Source organism: Mytilus galloprovincialis, chromosome 9 (assembly GCF_965363235.1).
Source record: "Mytilus galloprovincialis chromosome 9, xbMytGall1.hap1.1, whole genome shotgun sequence".
NCBI classification, from domain to species: domain Eukaryota; kingdom Metazoa; phylum Mollusca; class Bivalvia; order Mytilida; family Mytilidae; genus Mytilus; species Mytilus galloprovincialis.
In genome coordinates this window covers 68,525,032-68,547,111 of record NC_134846.1, presented here as the reverse complement: position 1 = coordinate 68,547,111, position 22,080 = coordinate 68,525,032, and the positions used below count along the sequence as shown (strand labels likewise).

The 22,080-nt window shown below is 32.0% G+C and overlaps 2 protein-coding genes across 2 annotated transcripts in view; both read right to left on the bottom strand.

The window, feature by feature from the left end:
• Positions 1-7,429: 7,429 nt before the first annotated feature.
• Positions 7,430-10,841, bottom strand: LOC143045755 (ribulose-phosphate 3-epimerase-like). Its single transcript, XM_076218479.1, has 2 exons — positions 10,768-10,841; positions 7,430-8,443 (listed from the first exon to the last, which is right to left on the bottom strand). Exon 2 carries the CDS (start codon positions 8,424-8,426, stop codon positions 7,728-7,730), a length of 699 nt encoding a protein of 232 aa, XP_076074594.1. The 5' UTR covers positions 8,427-8,443; positions 10,768-10,841; the 3' UTR covers positions 7,430-7,727.
• A 2,310-nt stretch (positions 10,842-13,151) lies between these two features.
• LOC143045754 (uncharacterized) overlaps positions 13,152-22,080 on the bottom strand; it is a 29,481-nt gene continuing 20,552 nt past the window's right edge. Inside the window, exons 10-11 of the mRNA XM_076218478.1 lie at positions 17,276-17,398; positions 13,152-16,861 (exon numbers count right to left, since the gene is read on the bottom strand). Coding sequence (XP_076074593.1) covers positions 16,725-16,861; positions 17,276-17,398 — 260 coding nt within the window. The 3' untranslated portion in view covers positions 13,152-16,724. The remainder of the gene's footprint in view (positions 16,862-17,275; positions 17,399-22,080) is intronic.

Sequence of the window (22,080 nt, the reverse complement as noted above, 5' to 3'; positions counted from 1 at the left end):
GTTTCCTCGCGTGGTGCATGTATATTTTATAGTTGCTGTAAAGTGTAAGGGTTGGACATTTTTTATGCTGTACTCTCCCTATTAATTGTTTATCATAAAATTATAGTATGGATCTTAAGCTATGTATACTGATATAATTGATGTGGGATTTGTCAGTAAAAAATAAACATGGAAATTCTCGCCGGTTTGTTGTAAGGTAAGTTATCATAACCTTACAGATTTTTTGTGGTAAACAAGATAAGACTATTAGATGAAATTTACAATACGACCGACACGAGTCAAAAAAGACAAATTTATTGTCAAACGAGCAGTTTTTATCCAAATGTTTAGTTGATACGTTCCACCCAACAAAATTACGGGAAGTGAGGGGTTCCAAATCAACCGCCAAATGCTACGAATGATTCTGTAATGACAACGAATTTATGAATGACAGTCGACAAAGTCACACCCAGCAGGCAGGTAACACTCTGGTCTTGAAAAAAGTATTCAATATACAAGTCCGGCGAAACAGACATTCCGGTCAGACATGCAAACCCCGGCTACAAAAAATAATCGCCCGTTTTTTATTCATCATGTTCATTTAAGGCTAAATAGTTTTGTTGGAAATTACCGTTTCTAATAGCAAACATATGGACAAGTCTCTATAGACTATTACACTCTCATGTAAACACCCTTTACGCCCCCTCTGAATCCGCCGCTTCTTATAACAAGGCATGTTGTGACATCGACCTTATTTCAAGTGGAACATTTTTTTTCATATAATAATGACATAGTGTCTATAAGGGAATATTAAGGGAGTTTGCTTCTCAGTTTCAACGTAATTAACTTTTCAAAACACTAGTTTGTATTGATAGAGGATTAATTAAGGAATCAAAAGAGCAAACAAAAAATATATATAGGTCACCGTGCTTGTTTTCGAGATATTAGCCATTGAAATTTTGGCGGGAAAATATTCTCTCTTGACTTTTCATACAAGGCCGTAACTACCATTGAGGCAAGTGAGGCAATTGCCTCACTAAAATTTCGACATGCAGTGATTTTTTTTTTATGGTAAATATTAAATACGAAATATAATTGTCATTTGTTGTTCTGTCTCAACCTTAATTTCCATAACTTGTCATCATTCATTTTAAATTATTCTTCCTGGATATAACTCGGCATCCCAATGGGTGATGTTTCTCAATTAAATCAACCTAGTAACGATAATCATTGTGGATCTCTGGTTAAAAACAGGCTCTTGCAGAAAAAATAAAAGCGATACTGAAGGTAAATAAAGAATAATTCTAGTAAACTAATGCTGTTTGTGAACAGAATCTGAGTATTGAATATAACTTCATTGGAACTAATCCAAAAACCATAACATGGATAAGTAGACTGACAAATCAAGTACTGGGCATCGCAAGGGGACAATCCTGTCTGCGTATTCATTTCTCCGTTTCACCAACTTTACTTGTTCTCTGTTTACAGATAAACAAAATATAAATAATATGAAACATGCATGGATTAATTTTTATCCATGTTTCTTTAACCTTAAAAATTGAAAGAACATCCCGTATTCCAATTTGACATTAATGAGGAACGGTAGGACCTTTAAAACGGCATTTTGTCTTTACTTATTCAGGACTACGGAATTTCGTGTCTTTATATTCGTGATTTCGGAATCGGACACCCCAACCACTAACCCCTAAATTTATAGATTCTGGAACTAACATATCTTACCACCGACTATTTCCCGAAATAATTTGAAATCACGGACCTACATGGAAACGGCGAAAACTCCATTCCAATTCCCCTGTACCCATATCATACAAGTAAACTAACTCCAGATAGAATCATATTCATGTATCTTATCTCACTCTATTCCAAGTTTGTTTACTCTTTGTCAGCATAAAAGCGAGTTTAATATTTTGTAACAGCGACAGTATGATGGTGCTAACAGAAAAGCTAAATTCCCTTTTTTCCAACCCAACTGTTACTACCGATGCTGCTATCGAATTGTTGATGGAGAAGGAATCAGAAGAAAACGTCGATCATTATGTTGATGATAGTGTGCTACCGCTAAAAACACAGTCTGTCCTGAAACGATTGAAAACTTGGGAAAGGGCATGCATGGGTGGCGAGAGATTGTGCTGTCTTGCCATGCTCCATGTTCATCGCGATAAGGATATCAGCAGACAAAATGTTCTGAATCGATTTGACGAAACCGGCCATAGAAAAATTGGCAAACTTTACTGAAGTGATGTCTGTTCTGGCGACAGACTCAAACTGATATTTGAATGTTTATCTGACATTTAAATTTAGATAAAATAGTTAAAAATTTAATGTTTGTAAATGTTTTTAAATATGAAAAATTTATATAAAAAGTGTCCAAATTCAAAACATTGTCAAGCTCTCTTGAAATGCCTAGAATGCAGGATTTTGCACCATTCATTTCATACTCTCAAAAAAAAATTTCGCCTCGCTTCGCTCGGCTCAATTATTATGCCTCACTAAAATATAAGGCCTAGTTACGGCCTTGTCATAGCTTTATCATTGACAAGTTTAAGTTCTCAAAAACTATTAAAAAATAATTAAAATTTTATAAGACTTTAACAGATGGCTTATCATTATACATGTAAAAGATTTACAAAAAGAAAAATGGGGGTCACCGGGCAACTTTTTTTCAAGGCATTCAAATGGATAAAACCAGAAGATTCCGAAAATCTGACAAAAAATCCAAAACATGACAAGCCAGCTTCCTTAAACTTCTCAATGATCAAAATAATTGTTTGTCAAACTGCTATATAACCAGTCTAATTTTTCTGATAAAACGGTTGGTTCAATTTGAATTTTTTATATTTTTGTCAAAGGGTCAAAGTAAATACTTTGTCAAAATTTGAAGAAAATTAAACGAGCCAAATTAATTTTAGGTAAAGTGTTAGGTACCAGCTTAATATGGTAGGTAACCCAAAACATATTGATAAATTTGAGAAGATATTGTATAAGTTTTAATACATATTTTAACAAGAATGAGTCCCAAGTACACGGATGCCCAATCCGCACGAACATTTTTCTATGTTCAGTGGACTGTGAAAATGGGATAAAATCTCTAATTTGGCATTAAAATTAGAAAGATCATATCATAAGGAACATGTTTAATAAGTTTCAAGTTGATTGGTCTTCAGCTTCACAAAAAACTACTTCCGGACCAAAAACTTTAACCTGAAGCAGGACAGACGGACGCACGGCTTAGAAAACATAATGCTCATAAATGGGGCAAAAAATGAAGTAAAATATATAGGGAATGCGTCCCGTGATAGGACACAGATGATATCCCCGCTTGCATATCATATAATAAAGTTATAAAGAGACATAACTGAAAAACACGGTAAAAGTGACCCTACCAAATTTTGTACTTGATCTGAGTTTTGTGGTATAATAAGCATTGTGTACAAGTTGCATAGCATTTGGTTGAGGCAGACTAAAGTTAGAGAATGGAAACGAAAAATTCTGCAATTTGTGAAGGGGCATAACTCTAGAACGGTTAAAGTGACACCTGCAAAATTCTCAAATTTGATTTGTATTTTGGGGTGTTGCTAAACGGCGGAAAAGGAAAACGGTATTTTTTGGTAATAAGCATTGCTAAGGCAAACTTAAGTTAGGAAACGAAAACTTAAAAAATAGCATTTTTTTTTCATTTGTAAAAAGGCATAACTCTAGAGCGGTTAATGTGAAGCCCCTAACATTCATACTTGATCTGTGGTAGTTTATAGCATTGTATAATTTTTTTTACAGCATATGGTTGAGCTAAACTAAAGTTAGAGAACAGAAACAATGAAAAAAACGTTTTTGTTTAGTTTGTAAAGGAGCATAACTCTAGAACTGTTAAAATGACGCATCCAAAATTCAAACTTGATCTGGGTCTTTTGGTAAAAACGTTGTGTATAAGTTTCATTACATTTGGTTGAGGCAAACTGAAGTTGGAGAACGAAGACTAATTTTGGGTCGTACGGACGGACGTGCGTCCGTTCGTTCGTCCGTACAGACGGAAAAGGATCATAAAACTTAATCACGATGGGTGCCCGACATGTAGAGCAGGATCTGCTTAATACCCTTCCGGAGCACCTGAGATCACCCCTAGTTTTTTGGTGGTGTTTGTGTTGTTTATTCTTTAGTTTTCTATGTTGTGTCATGTGTGCTGTTGTTTGTTTGTCTTTTTCATTTTTAGCCATGGCGTTGTCAGTTTGTTTTAGATTTATGAGTTTGACCGTCCCTTTGGTATCTTTCGTCCCTCTTTTTTAATCCCTTTCAGCTACGACGGGGGCATAAAAATTATTTTGTTAACCTACTACTGTTAAAACTTAACAGATATCCCTAGTCTAGTTCAGGGAAACCTTGAATTTTAGATAATATTAAGATGGTGTATGAAATGAGAAAATCACATTGCATGCAAGAGAGTTTTGTATAAATATGTTTGTAGAAAGCACTTAAAGTTATCTTCCCACAAGACTAACCAATCTTTATATCATTATTTAAAATTTTAATATAGTTCTTTCACAGATGTTTCCATAAACAAATCGTACCTTTTTAAAGTTTCTAAAGGAATATAAACCCATAGCAACCTCAAATACCAAATGGACATTCAATCTAATTAGTGGGAAAAAAACTGACAATGCAATGACAAAAAAACTCACCAAAAAGCATTGAAATGACAAAAAAACTCACCAAAAAGCATTGAAATGACAATTTCATAATGGTGTCCTTGAAAATTCCATATGTTTTCAACTTCACCAAAAAGAATTGTTTGAGTAGCTTCATTATAAGCAGAAAGCCTCTATCATGTCTATCACAGAAATCATGATGGGAAATACAAGCTCTGGAAATTGCAAACTCTTCAGAGCATCCTTTACAAATGATGTTACATGCAAACTTACAAAATCACTGTCAAAAGTTTAAACAAACAGGCTGATATTCTAAGTAGTTCCAACTATTGTATCACTAGCTTGTCAACAGTGATGTTGTGAGTTCGAATCCTGCATGTGGCAGGTACTGTACTCCAATCTAAATTGACGAGGGTTGTCAGTTTGTATGCCAAATTTGGATGGTTCTCTCCAGGCACTGCAGCTTTTTCTGACAATAATGAAAGTGTTTGAACACTGACAATAATGAAAGTTTTTGAACACTGAAGGAAAAAATATTGCTTAAATTTATCAGTGGGAAGAAAAAATAAACACTGCATTGTATAATAAGCAATGGTTGTACAAAAAGCCGTTGATTCGACTACAAAGGAAGATAACTCCAATTTTTAGCTCATGTGAGCGTATGCCATCACTTTGCGTCCGTCCTCGTCCGTCATCTGTCGTCGTAAACTATTTTAAAAATCTTCTCCTCTGAAACAACTGGGCCAAATACCTTCAAACTTTAAATTAATGTTCTTTAGAGTATTTAGTTTATAAATGTATCCAAAGTTTTGATCCATCGACAAACATGGCCACCATGGCTAAAAATTGAACATAGGGGTCAAATGGAGTTTTTGGCTTATACATGTATCTCAGATATGAAAGCATTTAGAGCAAATCTGATATGGGGTAAACATGTTCCAAAGGTCAAGATCTATCAGCACTGAAATTTTCAGACGAATCAAACTACCCATTGTTGGTTTGCTGCCACTAAATTGGTAGTTTTATGGAAATTTTGCAGTTTTAGGTTATTATCTTGAATATTATTATAGACGATATAAACTATAACCAGCAACAATGTTCAGCAAAGTAAGATCTACAAAAAAAATTGATATGACCAAAATTATCAATTGACCCCTTGAGGAGTTATTGCCTTTTAAAGACAATTTTACACATTTTTTTCATCAAGTTTGCTGCCACTAAATTGGTAGTTTTATGGAAATTTTGCAGTTTTGGGTTATTATCTTGAATATTATTATAGACAGATATAAACTATAAACAGCAATAATGTTCAGCAAAGTAAGATCTACAAAAAAATTGATTTATTGACCCCTTGAGGAGTTATTGCCCTATAATAAACAATTTTACACACTTTTTTCATCAAGTTTGCTAACATTTAAAAATATTCTCCTCTGAAACTATTGTGCCTACTACTTCTCAACTTTGAATGTTCCTTTAGCAATCTAGTTTACGAATTGTATCTGAAAACAAACATGGCCACCATGGCTAAAAATAGAACATAGGGGTCAAATGCAGTGTTTGGCTTATATCTCAGAAACTAAAGCATTTAGAGCAAATCTGACATGGGCTAAAAATGTTCAAAAGGTCAAAATTTATCAGCCCTGAAATTTTCAGACAACTGAAACAACCCATTGTTGGGTTGCTGCTACTTTAATTTTGCAGATTTTGGTTATTGCCTTGAATATTATTGAAGGTAGAGATAAACTGTAAACAGCAAAAATGTTCAGCAAAGTAAGATCTACAAAAAAGTTTTATTACCTAAATTGTCAATTGACCCTTTAAGGAGTTATTGCCCTTAAAGGACAATTTATACAAGTTGTTTATGTTTTTTATTAACTTTAAAAATCTTCACAAATGAATATAGTTTAAATTTTGTATTTTATTTCCCTGGTACATAAAGAAACAAAGACACTAAGGCTAAAATGGAACATATGGGTAAACTGCAAAAATAATCATTGATGAAAGATTTAAGCAAAAAATAACAATAGGTGAGCGATTCAGGCTCTTGAGAGCCTCTTGTTAAGACTACTTTAACGATGACATCAATGATATTTTTAGAACCAATATTAGATTCCTGCACCTTGCAAAAGAATTTAAGATATGTAATTTTCTTGACAACTATAACATTTTGAAACTTGAATTACTGAGCATATATAGTGCATTGATAGATTTCTAGAAATGTTCATGGATAGGAATTTAAGAATGTTAATAACATTGTTATGATCAATGCACTATATTTTGGGTATCTCAAAAGTTTTGATAAACCTTAAAATATATAGATATAAAGTCATTACTATAGAGTTTCGATTGCATGAAATGCAATCTTTACCAAAAAACTGTCCTCCACAAAATAGCCGTAATGCATTAGTGCTGAAAGTGGCTTATAACACCAATTAATAGAAATATTCAACATGTTCAAGAGGAGATAACAGTTAACAAATGGACTGATTCTACTAACTTCATCTAGCAACAGGAGATTAAACAACCTTAGAGGCAGTACAGTGACCTATAGTTGTCCTTTTGGCATTGGATAGCTGTCTCATTTGCAACCATACCACACCTTCATATTTTTCATTTAAACTGCATAACAATTCCAAAAGTATTTGTTGACGAAAAATTCATTTTCAACTTAAATTGATTTTTATACAGAACAGCAACAAAGTAAATGATGTGTTTTTAATCGTTTCTTCAGAAAAAAAACTTACAAAATAACAAAAAATACTGTTATGCCTGTAGGAAGAAAACAACCCTTAAAAGAATCATATTTTATTATGCTTGCTGGAAATATCTGGTCATTGTAACAATTCAGATCAGAAGTAAATAAATAAAAAAAGTATTTTTTTCAATAATTTTTCCTTGTTTCATACTCCAATCAAAGAATCTATCAATATATAGGAATAATTTTGTTACCAATAGTGACTTAAATCTATAGATTCTCACTACACTTTTTAAAGTAAAATTTATGCTTCATCATGATCATGTTTTAGTCATTCAATTCTGAAGTATGAAAATATCAAAATTCAAATTAAGTTAGCTTAGCTGTTAATTTTATCGTTCAAGTTGAGATTTTTGTATTGAATCCTCCACTGTGTTCCTCAAAGTTTGCATTACTTCCCTTGGATTATCACTTTTCATTAATGCACTCCCAGAAACAATCATATTAGCACCGGCATTTGCACACATTTGAATTGTATCAAGACTAACGCCACCATCTACACCTATATTTAAATCACTAAAATGCTCTCTCAAATATTCTATTTTAGGCATCATGTCTGCCATAAACTTTTGACCTCCAAAACCTGGTTCAACTGTCATAATCAAAACTGTGTCTACAAGGTCAATAAATGGATCCAAAACCTCAACTTTTGTACCAGGTTTAATACTTATTCCAGCCTTCATGCCAGCCTCCTTTATTTTCTGCACACATCCAGGAACATCCTGTGTTGCTTCATAATGAAATGTATACATATTTGCTCCACTGGCTGCCATATCCTCAATCCATCTTTCTGCAGGCTCTACCATCATGTGCATTTCAAACATTGCATTTGGCATTTTGGGTCTGAGACATTTAACAATTGGGTGGCCAAAAGTTAAATTTGGTACAAAATGACCATCCATAACATCTAAATGAAGATAATCTGCACCACTATCCAGCATTCTTTGACATTCTGATGCCAGGTTAGAAAGGTCAGAGTTGAGAATCGACGGACCAATTTTTCCACTCAAACATTTTCTTGGTGATGACATCTTATAGCTGGAAAGTTCTGTAAATGAAAATAATACAAAACAATTAATGTAGAATTTTTATTATTATAAGAAGAAAAATTATTCAATCATTTCTTCAAAGTGATATTACATCAATAGACAAATAGATTCATGTATTAGTTCCAGGTAGCATATAATGAAATTTCCACTAGAAGTCAAATGAACAATAGGTGTACAATAAGAGCATAATGTGGATGCATTGTTATTTGTGGTGTATAGGTTGGGGTCAGACCTAGAATCTGATAGTCCAGTAGTCTGACAGTTCCTGTCCAATAGTCTGATAATCAGACAGTCTGTCTCTGATGGTAAGACATGAATATGTGCTGAAGCAGATGATTGATCTATTAAAGGAAATCCTGAATATTTCAGACATCGTATTGAGTGATTTGATCGTTTCCTCTGTGAAAAATATTTTCTATAGGCTTGTATGATAAATTTAGTTAAAACCATTACAAAATATTGATGTTTTTTTGTTATTATTGAAAATGTAGTGGCCATGGTGGCACACATTTCAAGTATGTACAGGATGGTAACTGTTAAAATTTATGTAATTGATTACATGTTTACCCTAAGGTCACTGATGGAAAGTAGATTGTCACTAGAAATAGGTATGTTGGATAGTGTCAATAATTTTTCCTTGCAACAGAAAACCTAGGGACCCCTCAGAGAGTTGCTGCAAGCGTTCTTTGACATGGACAGAGAGTGGAATTCTACCTAGACATGAAGCATCTGATTTAACGCCACATTCCGTTATGGATGTCCATAAGGTAAAATAGATTTATCATTGCTTGCTTACATGCATAAGATACAAGCGAAGGTAATAATCCATCAAAATTTAAAGTGTTGATTTGTCAGACATTGCCATATTAGGCAACCAAAATTCATTGGAAAATTTACTCCATGTACTCAAAAAGCAAGTCATGTGAATTTAATAGCAGTTGCAAAGGAAAACTAATTTGCAGTATAATCAAACAGACAGACACCAATGGCATTATGCAGGGCATGAAATTTAAAGCAAATGAAGGAATTGAAGGCAGGTTACTTTTCCTTAATTATTACAAAAGTTCAATGATGTCATATAACATGTATAATGATAGTTATTTGTATGTTAAATGTTTTGATGTACATGATGTACATGTGTAAGGTGTGAATATCTGCAAGATGTTATTCATGAATAATTTGGAGTTTAGTATGACATCCATTATCACTGTACTAGGATATACACTTGTTTTAGGGCCAGCTGAAGGACAACTCCGGGTACAGGAGTTTCTTGCTGCATTGAAAATCTATTGGTGACCTTCTGCTGTTTTCTGTTCTATGTTCGGGTTGTTGTCTCTTTGACACATTCCCGATTTACATTCTCAATTTTATTAAGAATATAATACGACAAAATTAAGTACAATACAGATACATGTACATGTAAATTTATAGAATCTCCAGCATCTTAACCATAGCTTTTCTGTTTTAAGTTCTAGCATATGCCTATACACATTATCGCTATTTGTCCGACATTACTGGATATCACACAGGTTTCTGTAAAATTTTGACGTCATAAAACAAAATATCTGACCCCACAATGGAAAAGTGATTGTGTATGACGTCAATAGTTCAAGCGGCCTGGTCAGCCGGGATTAGCGATAAGGTGTATTGACCACCCACCCCTCCTAAAGAAGTTTCAAGTAATATGGTGTAAAACCAGAAAACATCATTCACACACCTTCAGATACACCACAGGCACTTGTCTCAGAATATTTTTTTCTGTATACTTTAATTTTAAATATTAAGGGGAAAAAAATTTGAGACAAATGCCTGTACAACACATCTATCTAATCAGCCTATCAGGTATATACATGTACATCCAACATTTGTCCAAAGGCTCCTACAGATTTTAATTTTTCCCATACCTAAACATCTAAAGGTGTTAATTCACAGACAGTTGATTCTTTCAGACAGCAGTTCACATGTGCTGTTCTCTTCCCTCTCATTTAAATATTTTAAACTCACGTAGGCTGTACATACTATGCCTGTTCGGGTTCTTTGCAGCTTCTTTATTCACTTTACAGTATAATAAATTGTTGTATATATATACCAAAGTCTGATCGTCGACTTTGGTATATTTTTACCCCCTTGTTGATAGGATTTCAAACTCCTGTGACAAAAACGAACCATAATAACTACAGTGTCAGTGATTTTTTTGTGTGTGGATTGTTATCCTTGTTATCTTTGAAGTCGTCAACTCTTTAACAGCATTCAAATATATGCTAAATGACACATGACTTCAAGTTGTAAAGTGTCTATCCTCTTTTAATTAAATTTCACATACCTTTTCCGGTAATTTAGCAGAAACCATCAGAGAGAAGGGAAAGATACTATAAATGTACGTTTGATTAATAACTTCTCCCTGTCTACACAAGAACCTCCTATGTAAGAGCACCGCCGTTTATTAACTAAGGAACGAGAAACAGACTGCAGTAACTGTATCAGTTTTGGTCAATACAGTTAATTTGTGCATTGCTTTAAAGCTCCATATACCTGTCATAACATGTTTATTTAATATACAAGATTTATTCAAAATAAAAAAGAGAAAATTATAATAAAAATTCAGAATACAATGGTGAACAGGACATCATTCTTTTATGGGGGTCTCATTGGGGGAGGGGGGGGTGTTCTGATCCCGGATCCCGCTTACTGTTTTTTCAGATTCCTGCATCCTGGTAACACTATGTACGTAAGCAATTCCCATTTTTTTTTGCAATTTCCAGTTTTCATGGCACAATAATTTGCCTTTCACGTGTCATGCTTACAAAAAATTGTCAATCCTGCGTCACACTTAGACCCCAATGAGACCCACTTCCATGTTCAGTGAACCATAAAATCAGGATAAACACTTTAATTTGGCCTTACATTTCAAGAATTATCCTAATGAACATGTGACTAGAAGGGAGGAAAACAAAAAAAAGACAAATATCAGTACAGACAACTAAAGACTGAGCAAAATGAACCTGACCTTAAACCAGAGGTCAGCTCAGTTGCTTCAGAAGTGGTAGCAGATACTGCTCCACATGTGACACCTATCATGTTACACCTATAAAATATTGCTTAGTTATATCATGGAACAAGATTTCATGCAATCATGGATTTGTAAATGACTTTTAAAATCTATTGATTTTTTTCAGATTCCTGATGTTTTTTTCCCCCTGCTTTCCTAATCTTGATAGTGATATTCCTTTGGCCATCTCTAATGTTCAGTGTGCCTATGCTGGCCTGTGTTTGAAGTGTCACTTTAATTACATATCAAAGAACACAATCTTTGTATACCTAGTAAATCATATAATTATAATTAGTTTTTTTGAGATAAAGGTTATCACAAATTTCCAAGAGACTGTTTTTACTGAATTCTTTAATTATACATTAGGAATCAGATTGAAAGATTGGTTGTAGGAATAACATTACAAATTAAGCCGCCAATATCACATCTTATTTTTTGTTATGATCAAATGTATTTCAGTGGTTTTCCTTGGTAGCTGTCTGCCTTTTTTTTCTTTGTTTTGAACATGAATCAGCCTTTACGTTTTCCCTTTTCAATTGTTTAGAATTTCTTAGTGGCTGGGCTTTTCATAGCTTACAGTATGAGATGAACTCATTGTTTAGTGCCATATAACTTACATTCAATGCCATACAGTTTGATTTCTTGTTGTTTGGTCTCCAGTTGATAGTTATCACATTGGCACTCATACCACGTCTCCTAATTTTTATAATGAATATATGACAAAATATCGTAATTTTATAATAATAACTCATATTGAGAAAAAAAAATCATGTTATAACAAATGAATTTTCTTTTATGCAATCCTTGAAATTAAAATATTTTAAAATATAAGCTGTTTAATACAATGTAAAGTTTTTGGTTGGTTTGTTCCACTCAATCAACAGAAAGGTTCACATTTGGACTTGAAGTTATATAACCCTTCATAGTATAAATCAGAAGAAAACTTGATAATCATTGGAAATCTACAAATAATTTTGGAAAAATTCAATATAGGGACACCAGCTTATGGTGTTTTTTTTATATATTCTTCATTTAAATCACCTGTAATGTTGTCATTCGAGAGAATCAGATAAAGTTTTTTTTAAGTGTTTTTACTCTCAGCCTTCCTGCTGAAGATTCCAAAAATGTTTGTCAAATGCAAAACACTCGTTTATAAAAAAAGAATTTTTAACTTTTAATTATAATTGAGAATGGCAATGGGGAATGTGTCAAAGAGACAACAACCCGACCATAGAGCAGACAACAGCAGAAGGTCACCAACAGGTCTTCTGTTTCCATTTAAAAAAAAATAGCCATTTTGATTATGAATTTTTCCAAACATCTGCTAAAGTTATGCATTTGTTTCCCAGAGCATACTGTGGATTCCTTTATTTTTTGGGTACTAATTTTCGTGGATCATTAAAAAAATACATTTAATGGATATTTAATTTCGTGGTTTAGCCAAGTCTGCATACAAGTCTATAGAAAAATTTATAATTGGTTGAATATTTAATTTTGTTGTTAGCTTCATCTTGTATAAACAAAAATCAACGGAAATTGGTATCCAACAAATAATAATGAATCTTCAGTAACTTAAAACCTGATTAATAAATGTAAAATGCATACTGTAATTCGATTAACCTACATTTATTTTTGTGTGATAATTAAAACACAACACATTGTAAGATAGTGGTAAATTTTATAAATTAATCAATGATTACATATGTCCAATAACAAACAAGTATTTTTCATTAAAATATTTAACTTGTAAAATGAAGTAAATAACAACATCAAAGTGTATAGATTATTTGATAACAACATCAAAGTGTATAGATTATTTGATAACAAATACAAATGTGTATAATGAGGTTCTAAAAAATATGATTGATAATACGTCCTGAGATAATTAACAAATATACTAAAATAAGTTAATAAGAATAACTGGCAACAAATTTATAACACAAATATATTGAAGAACAAAGATAGATAAAAATAAAAATTATGAACTGTATATCATCAATAAAATACATAAAAATGTTCACATTTTGGTTTTAGATTTGTATATAATTTACACATTTCAAAGTATTAAAGATATATAATAACAAATTTATTGTAAGTTGGGCAGTATTCAGCCTAATGAGTTTAAAATTCAATAATCTTCTAAAGACAAAGAGAAGGAATTTTATATATTGAAAAGAATATATATAACTTAATTTCAAATATGTTGAGGAGAAGAAAATAACAATAGTGTTTCCTTAAGACATTCAAAAATTATAGTATGTATTCTATATTGGTCAATTACGTGATATATACTGGTATAAATATTTTCAAAAAGCTTTCATAATAAAAATGGTTGGATCAAATAATTTTAACTATATAACATGACAAAATATATAAGAGTCACCAAACAGATGGTCTTCATGAAGTAATAAATGTAACTGATTGGTAGTGACCATAACAAGTATAGGATTTCTGCTGGCTGTGAAAATTGTAACTGGCAAAGAAAATAATTGGTGTATGGAACTTTAGGTTTCCTTCACTGAGGTTGACATTATCAATTTTTTGTATATCTGTTTTTCATTATGAATGATGGTTTCTAAAGATTCTTTGTCTAAAAAATAATCTGTCTGAGGAGACATGTGAGGTATAATAAAAAAAAAACAATACAGGGAAAACCCTGTACATATTTTACCACAGACTGAAACATGAACATTACATTTGTGCAATCATATAAATACACACACATATATCACAGAATTTTTAAAGTATTATGAAGTATATATAAAAAAATGTAATACACAAAAAAATTACCTTGATAGTCATCAAGCATCATTCATCAAAATCATGATGAATACGAGGACTGATTAAAATGTTTATGGACAAAACCAGGTGCTCCGCAAGGCGCAGCTTTATACGACCGCAGAGGTCGATCCCTGAACAGTTGGGGCAGGTATGGACAAAACATTTAAGCGTGATACAGCTCTGAATTTGGATTGTGATCAAATTTTTGACATTATATGGGTTTTTTACACAAAACAAATGTCAAGATTTTACAAATCAATTAAAGATTTCTTCTTCAAACTTATTTAAATCTAAAATTAAATAGTTGACACAGCATAGTTTCTGACACAGAATGAATGTGGTCTAATGAACTTAAATTTTTTTTTTTGCCTTTGAGCAATTCATTATGCTGTTGAATATTAATCCTGTCAAAAAAATGTTTGAAGAAATTTTCTTTTTATTTATGAAATCTGAAATGAGAACAAGTATGGACGCAACTTTTAAGTTTGATACAGCTATAAATGTGGATTGTGATTAAATAGTTGACACAACATAGGTTTATGTCACATTATGAATTTGGTTTAAGAAATGAAAATTAGAATTTAAAGTTTTTAAATTTAATATTAAACTATTATGGTTCAATATCCAAAATATAAATAGTCATGTCTGGCAAATGTCCAACATACATTATCTAAAAACATTTTAGATAAGATAAGGAAAAAAAGCTTCATTACCAACATTTTATATTGGCAAATTTCCAATGAAGTTATTTACATAAAGTTATTGGCAAATAAAAATAGAAAATGACATCATAGTCATGTCTGGCAAATTTCCAACATATATAATCAACTACTATTCTATACAAAGAAAGATAACTCCAATTGAAAATTAATTGCTATTGCACAATATTGTGCAATTAGATATTTCTTGCTATTGTGCAATACTGTGCAATTGAAAATTTCTTGCTATTGCACAATACTTGATATGGAATCCTGATTTGGACCAACTTGAAAACTGGGCCCATAATCAAAAATCAAAGTACATGTTTAGATAAAGCATATCAAATAAGCCCAAGAATCTAATTTTTGTTAAAATCAAACTTAGTTTAATTTTGGACCCTTTGGACCTTAATGTAGACCAATTTGAAAACTGGACCAAAAACTAAGAATCTACATACACAGTTAGATTTGGCATATCAAAGAACCCATTTATTCAATTTTAGATGAAATCAAACAAAGTTTAATTTTGGACCCCCATTTGGACCAACTTGAAAACTAGGCCAATAATTAAAAATCTAAGTACATTTTTAAATTCAGCATATCAAAGAACCCCAAGGATTCAATTTTTGTTAAAATCAAACTAAGTTTAATTTTGGACCCTTTGGACCTTAATGTAGACCAATTTGAAAACGGGACCAAAAATTAAGAATCTACATACATAGTTAGATTTGGCATATCAAAGAACCCCAATTATTCAATTTTTGATGAAATCACACAAAGTTCAATTTTGGACCCTTTGGGCCCCTTATTCCTAAACTGTTAGGACCAAAACTCCCAAAATCAAACCCAACCTTCCTTTTATGGTCATAAACCTTGTGTTTAAATTTCATAGATTTCTATTTACTTATACTAAAGTTATGGTGCAAAAAACAAAAATAATGCTTATTTGGGCCCCTTTTTGGCCCCTAATTCATAAACTGTTGTTACCTCAACTCCAAAAATCAATCCCAACCTTCCTTTTGTGGTCATAAACCTTGTGTTTAAATTTCATTGATTTCTATTTACTTATACTAAAGTTATTGTGCGAAAACCAAGAATAATGCTTATTTGGGCCCTTTTTTGGCCCTTATTTCCTAAACTGTTGGAACCAAAACTCCCAAAATCAATCCCAACCTTCCTTTTGTGGTCATAAACCTTGTGTCAAAATTTCATAGATTTCTATTCACTTAAACTAAAGTAATAGTGCGAAAACCAAGAAAATGATTATTTGGGCCCTTTTTGGCCCCTAATTCCTAAAATGTTGGGACCAAAACTCCCAAAATCAATCCCAACCTTCCTTTTGTGGTCATAAACCTTGTGTTAAAATTTCATTGATTTCTATTCACTTTTACTAAAGTTAGAGTGCGAAAACTAAAAGTATTCGGACGACGACGACGCAGGACGACGCCAACGTGATAGCAATATACGACCAAAAAATTAAAATTTTTGCGGTCGTATAAAAAGGAAAAAAAAAGAATTGCTTCAAAATCAAGATCTCTAGTATAAGGAGTTCAATCACTACAATGTATCAACATATCTTATCATCATACATACAATGTTTATAAGTGGAAAATAAAAAAAAATAAGAACGAGTGTTAAAGCTAATGGAATGCAATAAGTATGGCTAAGTAAACACCATTAGTGGAACTATAAATAATTGTTGAAATCAACATGAAAATATATTTTTTTAATGTGTTACATGAAATTTATTTATTATATTTTCATCTTTTCCGTCATTTTCTGTATAAGCTCTAACATCAAGCCTTGAGGAAGTGATGTAAATGATGGTAGTCGTACTACCTCTGCCATGTTTTCCTGCATGTAATTCTCACAAATAGTTTTGATACTTTCTGAAAGATAGAGGCAAAAGTCTTTAAATAACAAGTCTAACCAATGAATTTTATTTACTAAGAATTCAGTATACAAATTCCACATATCTTGAATACAACATCCTCCTTTTAGACAATATCATATTCCACTCAATTTAACATGTTTGAGCAACAGTTATCAGATACATATTAAACAGCCTTACATGCCCATTAAAAACTTCCCCTAAATATCACAGATTTTTTGTTGTTGCAGAATATTAGGGGGAAAAACAACATTGAAAACTACAATTTTTCTTACCATGAGTATCATGGAAAAGGGGATAAAATTTAAATCTTTAACCTTCTTGTTTATGATATATAACTAATTGATTTAGGTAAAGGTATAGATTTATTTCTCTTTACAGCAAGGCATTTTTATATGTTCTAATTTCTTACCTATTATAGGAAGTGCAGAGATAACATCTACATATACCTCTACAACATTCTGTATAGTTAATGCTGAACTCAGTTCAAAGATGGCCAATGACTTCAAACCATCTAAAGAAAACCTGTCTGCAGCTACAAATAGACCAATATGAATAACATGTGAAGTATTGTGGATTCCTTTAATAAGTGAAAATGTGAAGTATTGTGGATTCCTTTATTTTTGTGGATTTAAGAAAAACTGTATTTGAACACCATACCTAATGTAATATAAAGAACTACTTTTTTCATTTTTAAATCTTTATACAAATTCCCTATCCAAAAACAACAAAAATAGACAAAAGAAATGACTTGACATCCTTGATTCAAGGTTTCTTTTCCTGACAAGCCAAACATAATTGATATAAAATCCATTTCCTAGTATAACTGAGGTAATCCAATATTTGAAATTGAATTAAGTTAATGTTTATAAAGCGAGTACAAGCAAAAAGGTTTAATGATAAAAACTTATAGGGTGGTTTGCTTCTAGCTTTTGTTAGTTTTGTATGATTTTAATTTTAGCTTCTTTTATATATTTTGGAGTTAAGTATGACATTCATTATCACTGAACTAGTATACATTTTTGTTTAGGGGCTAGCTGAACCAGCATCAGCATGTCCAGTGCACGATGATTATTCAATATTTTAGATGTCACGATATCTACAATGTTAACATGATGCATACATGTGATAGACTGTGAAACTCAGATCAGGAGATTTGGAAATTTTGGTCAGGAGATTAGGACTCAGATCAGGAGGTTTTTTATCGACATAAATTTTTTTGTAAATGTAACTGTATGATGTAGAAATTGTGTTTTTTCTTCAAATTTCCATCAAATTGTAATATGTTTATAGTACCCTTATTGCCTTTCTATTGAATGAAATAAAATATTAAGAAGAATCTGTTTCTTGTTTTGTTTTGTTTTTGATAAATGGTTGTTCACTGCTTGCAAATAAATCATTATATTTATTTATCTTATCTGTATAGATTTGTATTCATGACTCCATCTCCTTATCATTGGTAACTGTATAGACAAATAAGAAAGAAATATGCTCTACATGTATATTTGCAACATCATAAATTAATTAAAAAAAACAATAGTACTGCGTGGCTTTTAAGCATTATGAAAATCATATTTCTAGAAACTTTAAAAAGACTTAAACAGTGTAAATGTTTTGCTATCTCTAACTAAAACAATAAAATATAAACAAGTGAAACTGCGAGCTACTGCTCACTGATGATACCCCCGCCGCAAGTGGATAATATTAATAGTGTAAAAATATGCAAGTGTTCAGTAAACAGGAAGTTGTCAAGTGATGAATCTGAAAACGCATCACACGGTATAGCTGACTTATATAAATCCTGAAACCAAATTTCAGAAATCCTTGTATTGTAGTTCCTGAGAAAAATGTGACGAAAATTTTCAACTTGGCTATCATGTGTAAAATCATACAAGTGTTCGGTAAACAGGAAGTTGTCGAGTGATGAATCTGAAAACGCATCACACAGTATAGCTGACTTATATAAATCCTGAAACCAAATTTCAGAAATTCTTGTATTGTAGTTGCTGAGAAAAATGTGACGAAAATTTTCAACTTGGCTATCATGTGTAAAATCATACAAGTGTTCGGTAAACAGGAAGTTGTCAAGTGATGAATCTGATGCATCACACGGTATGGCTAACATATATAAATGTTGATACCAAATTACAGAAAGGGTGGATGAGTAGTTCCTGAGAAAAATGTGACGAAAGTTTCATGGGACGGACTGACGGACTGATGGACGGACTGACGGACGGACAGACAGAGGTAAAATAGTATACCCCCCTTTTTTAAAGCGGGGGTATAAATGTACTAACATCTACAATACTCAATCCCAAGGTTTTAATTAATTCCTAACTATGATTTTTATTCAGTCTAAATGTACATGTTGTATATTCCAATCACATATTTAACAGACAGATTTAATAAATAAACTTCAATTTAATCCTTGAAAGGAAATCTAGATTGCTAAAATAATTTATAAATTTATATTTTTTTATTTGTCCCAAAACATTCAAATTCATTCAATTACCATCCTTTTATGATTATTTGATTAAAGTATTAATCATTTATAGTCTTTTTACAATTTACATTTTTAAAAGCAAAATAACTGAAAGGCACTGGCTACGGTTACATGGAAATGTAACAATAAAAAAAATATTATTGTTACATTGGAGACTAATTGTCGGAATGCAAAGTTGGGTGAGGAACCGATTAATTACAAATGTAACAATAATTACTGAGGCTACGGTTACATTACGTTATTGTTACATGAAAAACAGCAATGTACGCTAGCTAGATTGATTAAACTTAAAAATCTTCTATAGTTGTATTGCTTCATTCTTTCATATGTACTAAACAATACTTGTAATTTAATACTGATAAATAATAAAATATTATTATTCAACAAATGGTGTACAACTTGAATAGTTTTACTACGTATTAATGGTTTTGATGTTCTTAAAGATACTACTCAAGATTAGGAGTGTGACTGTCAAAGGCGAAAAATATAGTTCAATGGTTTCACTTTTTTAAAGTATTTAACTGCACACCTACTCGTATTACTGTCATTATACTTTTGACCAATTTTGTTTATGGTGAAAAAAATAAAACTTGGGATGCGTTTTAAACGAAACTGAAACAATAACAAGACATCCATTTCATACAGCTTTATAACTTGACGCAAATTGATAATCAAAAGCAAAGTTTGCTAAGAAATTATGTATGTACACGTATCCGTGGAGGACGTAATTTCGTTCATCAAAAATGTGTCGGACTTTAAAACAACTTACTGGATTTGTAGAAATTGACATTGTAAATAAAAAATTACAGTAAATAAATTGTATGTTATAAATGTATGTAATAAATGTCCTCAACTTTTATTATTTAGTACATATTACTAGTCCCATCATGCAGTCTGCACGGTTAGCCACTAGTCCGATGCCCCAGACTAGTAAAATTTCATTCGGACTAGTAAGTTTTTGCAAAACTTTGTTTGGCCAAATAAGAAAAATGTCAGAATATTGGTCTACGGACTAGTGGTTGAAAAAGTTTTTGGTGCAGACTGGCCCATCGTACATTGCTTTTTTTCATGTAACAATAACGCAATGTAACCGTAGCCTCAATAATTATTGTTACATTCGTAATTAAACAGGTCCTTAACCAACCATGCATTCCGGCATTTAGTCTCCAATGTAACAATAATATTTTTATTATTGTTACATTTCCATGTAACCGTAGCCAGTGCCTAACTGAAAACAGGATAAAACAAAGGGAAGTAACAAAAATGTATTTCAATTATTTCCAATACTCAACGTCTTTATTAAACAACGGCAGTTAGCCAGAGGTAAACATCGTTGATTACCAGTATGTTTGACACTCAAGCTGTCAAGTGAAGCCATATAATTATACATCGTCTTTGATTTACAGGTAAAATTTAACACAGGTGTCAATTACACCCGTACAGTAGTAAAATGAAAGTGAAATGATCAAATATGGTGTCCGAAAATTTTCGTTCATGAAATATTTCATACACGGGAGGACGGGAGGAGACCCCTGAAAACGGGACTATTGTACTCCCGTCGGGAGGTTCACATGTATGATGATGCTGTGTCAACATCGTTTACATTGTTTGAACCCTTGTATATTGTTTACATCGTTGACATTGTTAACATCGCGATGTATACAATGTTAACGATGTTCAGATTTGTTCTGGTTAAAATAATGCAAACTATACATGTAATCTACAGACTTTATTGAATAATATTGTAACAAACCTAGGGTTACTATAAAACTTTAACTCATTGTGTCGTTCAGGAGGAGTGGAATCATTGCTTAACTCAACAGCAGCGTGAAGAAACACTAAGATTTGTAATACATAACAATAGTATTTATTTCAGTCGTATTTTGACTCAGTTCTTCTTTCAATATAATAAACATCAAATACACATTCATCATTCAACAGATAAAGCAATAAATCGGGTGGTCAATATAAAAGGTAGTTGACGATTCAAGAGATTGATTCAGAATGACATGTGTGTCTACAGGCTCCTATTTATGTCTTTTGGCACTTACTATGACGTTAGAGTAAACATCTAATCGTCCAATCAAAAGCAACGTTTCTTACGTCTTTTGGCTTGAAATGTTCAAGAAGACAATCAGATTTTGTTATTATTAAATAAAGACTCGTTATTGAGTTATATACTGCAGCTGTGCTATTTGAGCAGTCAAATTGCATTGACTGTATATTCATATGTGATATACAGTCACTGACCGTATATCACCTTGTTTATGACGTTGACAATGTGTTTCCGTAGAGTTTTATTTATGACGTCAATAAAACATACAGGTTCGCGGCAATTTTACGTTGTCCGCTCACTATTAAAGAATGACGGTTTTTACCCTAAATACTTCATTTTGAACAGTTATAAGAGTTGCAGTATATAAAGAATAACCATACATTGTCTCGAAATATCAATCTGTTATTTGTACTCGGCTCGAAACAGGTAGAAATGCTCGGCACAGCCTCGCTTTCTACCTGTTTCTAAGCCTTGTACAAATAACATTGATATTTCGAGACAATGTATGGTTATTCTATATGTCCTCATTTTGTCCTTCTTGTCCGAATTATATTTAAAAGCAAATAAAACCAAAAGGACATTTATACATAATGCTATTTTTAAACGGACAGTAAATTCCTTTCTCGATACGGCGTATGAACTTGGGTGTAATTTACAT

Coding starts and splice junctions, on each gene's coding strand:
- LOC143045755 (XM_076218479.1), bottom strand. CDS start 8,426: ATGTCATCACCAAGAAAATGTTTGAGTGGAAAAATTGGTCCGTCGATT.